This window comes from Tasmannia lanceolata, unplaced genomic scaffold (genome assembly GCF_043159265.1).
Source record: "Tasmannia lanceolata isolate RefF3 unplaced genomic scaffold, GAP_Taslan_0.1 ptg000012l, whole genome shotgun sequence".
NCBI lineage: Eukaryota > Viridiplantae > Streptophyta > Magnoliopsida > Canellales > Winteraceae > Tasmannia > Tasmannia lanceolata.
Window position 1 is genome coordinate 35,096,476 of NW_027518689.1, and position 7,446 is coordinate 35,103,921.

Below are 7,446 nucleotides of genomic sequence, written 5' to 3' on the forward strand. Positions count from 1 at the left end.
ATTCCTAGGTGGAGCATGAAAACATGTTATGACTCTTGAATTGTTTTAATAAAGATTTCACTACAATGTAATGGGTCCTACCTTGGAAGAATTCGAACCGTTCAGTTGACAAGTCCTGCTTTGGATCTTCTGTAACAAAAACTACACTAATTATGCAATACTAACTTACGTACGACATCCATCTGTCAAATCACTAGTGCGTCGCCACTGTAGAGCACGTCACTTACGTACGACATCCATCAGGGCCATACGGGACCTCTCATTGCCCCCAGAGCTGACCCTAGTTTTTGCCCTGGGCTGATACCATGTTGGAAGAGCCAATGGCCACAAAAAAACCCATCCGTAATATAAATTGTATTTTTTCTATGGAGGAATGCTAAACTGAGTGGCGCCCTTGCAAAACGGGATGAAAGGGACGAAAGTGAAATTAATGTTCTTCACTTTTTCATATTAATTATAAAATATAAATGCACTTTGGTGATTGAAAACCAACAAGAGCACCCTTTCGTCCCATTTATGCAAGGAAATCCTTCAATTTAGCATTCCTCTTTCTGTGGATTGGGGACCAAGTTTTATTAGCTGTACTCTCTTCTAAAGTCATATTGGCAGGGCAGAGAATGAAACTGAAACCGTGTTTACCCGAAACATTGTAAAATTTCGGCCGAAATTTTGAATTTCGATTGAAATTTTGTTTTTCCCCGAATTTCGGTCCGAGATTTAAGGAAAGATTTTAACGTTATTTAATATTCTACTAAAATTTTAGGACTAGATAAAATATTACGTTATTTGTTTCGGTGAAGACCGAAACGAATTCTGAAACCGAAATTTAAAACCTTGCTTTTTCCAATATAGGAATTTTGCTTTTGCATGTAATCCCCAACAATCTCTCCCTTCACACGGAAGCAATGTGGGAGCTACGAGCTCATCTCCGAGGGAATTTCACCGTCCTCAAAGATACACCGGGATCACCGAGATCTTCCCCAAGCGATTTTCTCCATCACCGGTGTTACCACGCCCGGCTCTAATACCACTTGTTTGGACCTGGGTAGAAACTCATCATTAAAAGCTAGCTGTTAAGGGGAAGCACCATGTCCTTTAAGCCCAGCCACATCCGTTCACTTTTCCGATGTGGTATCTTTGCTTTTAAATGGAACCCCATCCTAAAAGTCTTTTTCTTTAAGACATGATTGGATGCGGATGCAAATTGTTCAAGGCAAGACAGAAGTACCACCCTTGATATTTGTTCCAACACCATCGTCTCTATAACTGTGCTGCTCCGTGATCCAATATCAAAGGCGGAACCCTGAACAAGTCCCTGGGACAATATCATTTTCAAAGTAAAAATAACGAAAAATGAAAGATCCGATTTAATTGGAAGTGATATATCCACCCCTTCTTTTACTTGGGAAACCCCCTCTGGTGTATTTATGACACTAGAGGCAAGGTTTCAAAATTCGGTTTCGGAATGCGTATCGGACCTTACCGAAATGAAATTTTGGCTGAAATTTTGAAATTTCGTTCGAAATCTAATGGAATATATTCCACGGCAATTTTTTCTCCTAATTTATTTCGACTCCAATTTCCAAGCCAAAGTAATTTTGGCTGAAATTTTGGGATAATATTAGATAATTATCAAAAGTCCAAATGTTTTGGTGAAATCCCTAAAATTTCGGAAGATAAACGAAATTTAGGGATAAACGAAATTTCGAAATTCGGACTGAAAAAAACTACCGTTTTGTGTATGATTGATTTCGGTTTCGCTATCGACCGAAACCCCCAAAATATAGGACCGAAATTTCCGATTTCCGTCTAAATTTAAAACCATGACTAGAGGGGACTCTGCCATTTTAATAAAATGGGCGAATATATCATTTTCTATTTAATTAATTTTGAGTCCAATTATTAGTTTTGGACTTTATCATACGACTACAGTAGAGTTTAATTATCAGTTTTGGACTTTATCATGTACCGGATGACTAGCATACTATAACTAGGGGTGGCAAAATTGGCCGAGCTGAACCGGAACCGAGCCAAAACCGAACTGAAAATTCGGTTTTGGTTTGGTTAAACCAAACCAATTCAAATTTCGGTTTGGTTTGGTTTGGGGATCAAACCGAACCTCAAACCGAACCGAAACCAAACATTTCAAATGGTTATGAGTAAGAGGTAGCAAAATTGCCGAAAATTCAGTTTCGGTCAGTTCGGTTTGGTTTGGGGTCGAACCAAACCGAAACCGAACCATTGCCACCCTTAACTATAACAGGGAAGGGAAATGAGTGTTCGCCAGGAACACCCCTGTCAGTGTATCAATGAGGCTGTTGTACTTATGTCAGAAGAATTCAATGCCCCGCGATTAGTATACCTTGTGACCACAATATAAAACATATACTGTGGTAAGGCCTCATCACCTCCACTCTGCATTGAAAAATCTACCGACATAAAACAATGTAAAAATCACCCTCACAAACGATGGCCATATATATTTTCTTCCAAACTACTTTTTTCATAGTTTCAATCTCACTCTTCTCCTTTCTCATACCAGACCAACATGGCTTCAACTTTAAACCAGTCCAAATCCTCTAACAAAGAAACACATGAAGAAGAAGAAGAATCATTCATGTTCGCCATGCAATTAACAAGCGCTTCCGTCCTCCCCATGGCTTTGAAGGCAGCAATAGAGCTGGAGGTGCTAGAGATCATAGCCAAAGAGGGCTCAGGGGCAAAACTCTCCCCTTCTCAGATCGTCTCTCAACTTCCCACTCAAAACCCAGATGCCCCTACCATGCTCGATCGAATTCTTCGACTCTTGGCTAGCTACTCCATTCTTACATGCTCTGTTATCACCCATGAAAATGGCCAAATTGAGAGACTCTATGGTTTGGCTCCTGTGTGCAAATTCCTTCTTCAGAACCAACACGGGGGCTGCCTTGGCCCTTTGCTAGTTATGAACCAGGACAAGGTCTTCATGGAGAGCTGGTAAGACGAGAAACCGTGAAAAAAACGTGGAAAATAGTATTTAAAAAGTTTTCTGAGATTTTTTTTTCTCAAAGCATGTGTAAATTCATGTTCCTAATAGCAATTAAATGACGCTGAACAAATGCCCCAAAGTTAGCAAAACCCTTAATCATTTTTCCATTTTTCTTCAACACTCTTCCTTACGTGAGGCCCCTCATTTTAATGGGTTGGCCGTAAAGGTGTACTTTTAATATTAAGGAGTTGTTGGATTTTAAACTCTATACCAAGTGAACCAACCAGTTACTACAGAAATTTAATCTATTAGAGTCAGTGTTATATAATCATTTATACTTCAACATAAACAAAGAAGGGAAAAAATGTTTCTAGATTTCTTTTGATGTGGGTGTTTTTTATTTGTCATTTAATGAGTTATATATGGATTTTTTTATTTTTTTTCTTTGAATCAGGCACCAGTTGAAAGAAGCAGTTCTAGAAGGGGGAGTCCCTTTCGACAAGGCTTTTGGAATGAATGCATTTGAATACCTAAGCACGGATCCCATATTCAACGAGGTTTTTAACAGAGGGATGTCGAATCACACCACTTTAATTATGAAGAAGATTTTGGAGACATACCGAGGGTTTGAAGAGTTGAAAGTTTTGGTGGATGTGGGAGGTGGGGTTGGAGCAACGCTTAATATGATTGTATCTAAGTATCCGCATATTAAGGGAATTAATTTTGATTTGCCTCATGTGGTAGCTGATGCTCCTCCATCTTCAGGTATATCTATGGGTCTTCTTTTTTCTTTTTCTGTTTTCTTACTTCTTTCATGTTGGATTTGAAAATGAATAGAGCTAGGGTATGATATGGTTGCAGGTGTGGAGCATGTAGGGGGAGATATGTTTGTTAGCGTTCCAAGCGGAGGGCAAGCCATTTTCATGAAGGTGACTATGGTTGTTTGTGATAATTTTACTAAATTTATTATAGAAAACGAGTTAATACAATTTTAGTTTATCCTGGGATTCCTCATCATTTTTAGGAAAAGGACAAATTACTCGAAAAAGACAAACAAAAAGTGTGCGTATTCAAAAGAGGGACCATATATACACTAAAGATATGTGAGGCACAACAAATTCATTATCCAAGTGACTTTATGAAATGTTGGGTATGCTTTTCTACTAATGTCAGGCCACTCAGGTCCGGTTGGATCGGGTTGAGGTCAACCTAACCCGGGCCGCAGGTTGAGGATGGTAAACCCTAATCCAACCTGCCTCTAAATCCCTCAACCCTATCCGAACCCATCTACCGAAATCGGGTCGGGTTGAGTTGGGTTGGTTGGGGTTCACCTTGGGCCAAACAAAAAAATACAATGACCTAAAGAAAATCATGACAAAATTAGAGCACGAAGATGGGGTTCGGGTTGGGTTCGGGTTGGGTTGCCGAGGCCTCGACCGTAAAGTCTATGAACAATCAAACTATGAACAATCAATGGATTGGGTACATGTGCTTGGTGGACCAGCATCATATCCATTCGTTAGAAATTTTAATAAGTCTACACTACGAACAATCAAGGGCCCTGGTACATGTGCATGGTGTGCGAGCGTGGTATCCATTCACTGGTAGTAGTCAGTCAAGTGTGTCTGCTTAGCAGTTTTCATAAATTTGATGGAGTTGGTATATATCCCAACACTTCGGTGCGTCTGCTAAGTGGTGATTGCTTTGGTCAGGTTGCAGGGTCAGGGGAAGAGGATATTAAAAGGAGAGCTTTTATATGGTGTATGCGCTATAGTCAAGAATTTTTCAAAAAGTACCGTACAGCCCATACCATAAGATGATCCAAATTGTCCATTTGATGGGCCACAATGTAAATAGGGTGCCCCCAAAATCATTTACTGAGGATGATCCCAGCCCTCCAATCTATAGAGGAACGGCATATGATGGAAACCTCTAGAGATTGGAGGGTTGGCATAATCCTAGGGAAATGATTTTGGGGCACAGCCAATTTCACAATGGTCTAATTCAAATCAATTTTAGGCCCTGTTTGTTTTGTATTTAAAGAACTGATTTTGAGTCCAAAACTATATTGGACTCAACTGTGACAATTTCTTGATTAAGGGCAGATTAATCTATGTTTTGATAACCAAAAGCAATATCATTAGTTTTGATTATAGCACAACATCACGATGAGTCAACTTCAAACTCGGATTTGTTGAATGAGCTGGGTAACAAATTGAGTTAACCTTCAACAAGGAGAAAAACATCCCAACCAACTGGCAATTATGTGAATTCATTCATTTATTTATTTGAAATAGTGAATTTTTATAAGAAATGCAAGGCCACGACCAAGACGGTCATGGAGCAAAAAAGCAATAAAGAAGAACACTACAAGGATAACATAGCTCAATGAGGTAAGAAATCAAAAATCTCGAATGCCGGTCTAGACACTCCCACAGGATCTAGCAGGTATGCCTCTCCATTTGGATATTTAGAAGCGTTGAAGGAGATAGTTTTAGCTATCTAATTAAGAAAAGCTGGACTAAATTGGGAGAGGATAGTGGCTCTTCTACTATAATTTCGTTGGCGTAAGGGATTAGCAACTGTCCATAGAGACTTCTAATCTTATAGATGAAATAAAAGATATGTGTTTGTTTGGTGTTTGTTCTTTTTCTCCCGTTCTCAGAAGTGTCAACGATTTGGCTCTTCGTTTAGCCAAATTAGGAGCTTCTAGCGAATCATTTTATACATATCCCCCAAAGTGCACTAGTAATCCGTTCTTTTTTGATAAAATTGTTTTTTTTTGTATAAAAAAGAAGAAAGAAAAACATGAATATTACATGAAACTTGCAGTGGATACTTCATGACTGGAGCGATGATCATTGCTTGAAACTTCTGAAGAATTGCTATAAAGCACTGCCGGAATCTGGAATGGTGATCATTGCCGAGTGGATTATTCCGGCAACTCAGGAAACGAATCACGCTACTAACAATGTCTTTCATATGGATATGCTCATGTTGGCTTATACTCCTGGAGGAAAAGAGAGGACGGAGAAGGAGTTTGAGGCCTTAGCTAAGGAAGCTGGGTTTGCTGGTGTAAGAGTTGTTTGCTGTGCTTATGGATCTTGGATCATGGAATTCTACAAAAACATGTGATTTCTAACATCGCAATATTAGGAAGTATTTATCTATTTATATGTCAGTATGTTGGAGAAACTTTATAGTTTGTTGTAATTTTATTCCTTGGATCATGGAATTGTTTTAATAAAGATTTCACTATAATGTAATGGGTCCTACCTTTGAAGAATTCGAACCGTTCAGTTGACAGGTCTTGCTTTGGATCTTCTGTAACAAAAACTACACTAATCATGCAATACTAACTTACGATCGAAATTTGTTTTTCCCCAAATTTCGGTCCGAGATTTAAGGAAAATCCCAAAAAACTTGGGATTTTAACGTTATTTAATATTCTACTGAAATTTTAGGACTAGATAAAATATTACGTTATTTGTTTCGGTGAGGACCGAAACGAATTCTGAAACCGAAATTTAAAACCTTGCTTTTTCCAATGTAGGACTTTTGCTTTTGCATGTAATCCCCAACAATCTCTCCCTTCACAAGGAAGCAATGTGGGAGCTACGAGCTCATCTCCGAGGGAATTTCACCGTCCTCAAAGATACACCGGGATGACCGAGATCTTCCCCAAGCTATTTTCTCCATCACCGGTGTTACCACACCCGGCTCTAATACCACTTGTTTGGACCCAGGTAGAGACTCATCATTAAAAGCTAGCTGTTAAGGGGAAGCACCATGTCCTTTAAGCCCAGCCACATCCGTTCAGTTTTCCGATGTGGTATCTTTGCTTTTAAATGGAACCCCATCCTAAAAGTCTTTTTCTTTAAGATATGATTGGATGCAGATGCAAATTGGTCAAGGCACGACAGAAGTACCACCCGAAACATTTTGAATTTCGATCAAAATTTTGTTTTTCCCCAAATTTCGGTCCGAGATTTAAGGAAAATCCCCAAAAAAATGGGATTTTAACATTATTTAATATTCTACTGAAATTTTAGGACTAGATAAAATATTACGTTATTTGTTTCGGTGAGGACCGAAACGAATTCTGAAACTGAAATTTAAAACCTTTCTTTTTCTAATGTAGGATTTTTGCTTTTGCATGTAATCCCTAACAATCTCTCCCTTCACACGGAAGCAATGTGGGAGCTACGAGCTCATCTCCGAGGTAATTTCACCGTCCTCAAAGATACACCATTATCAAATTATGGTAGTGTGGATATCGGTCCCGTAAATATATCGTTGTTGTGCTATTTTTTAGCTTGGGAAAATGCAAATTGTAATCTTTTATATAAGCAAATTTATTGTCATGAGAACAACAAACAAATTATTCCTAATTGATATTTCTGAGGCATGATAGATGCAAGGGCTGGAGAAGGGCCCTTGAATAGATCCACGTCGTTTTTAAAGTCGGTTGAGAAACT

At 38.8% G+C, this 7,446-nt stretch overlaps 1 protein-coding gene across 2 annotated transcripts; it reads left to right on the forward strand.

Annotated features, from left to right (window-relative positions):
- Window positions 1-2,516: 2,516 nt before the first annotated feature.
- Window positions 2,517-6,272, forward strand: LOC143887251 (caffeic acid 3-O-methyltransferase-like). Of its 2 annotated transcripts, none has more exons than XM_077391367.1 (4): window positions 2,517-2,976; window positions 3,423-3,733; window positions 3,812-3,897; window positions 5,801-6,272. In XM_077391367.1, exons 1-4 carry the CDS (start codon window positions 2,549-2,551, stop codon window positions 6,101-6,103), a joined length of 1,128 nt encoding a protein of 375 aa, XP_077247482.1. In that variant the 5' UTR covers window positions 2,517-2,548; the 3' UTR covers window positions 6,104-6,272. The 2 variants fall into 2 exon arrangements, with proteins under 2 accessions (XP_077247482.1, XP_077247483.1); XM_077391368.1 differs by having other exon boundaries at window positions 3,830-3,897.
- Window positions 6,273-7,446: the final 1,174 nt, after the last annotated feature.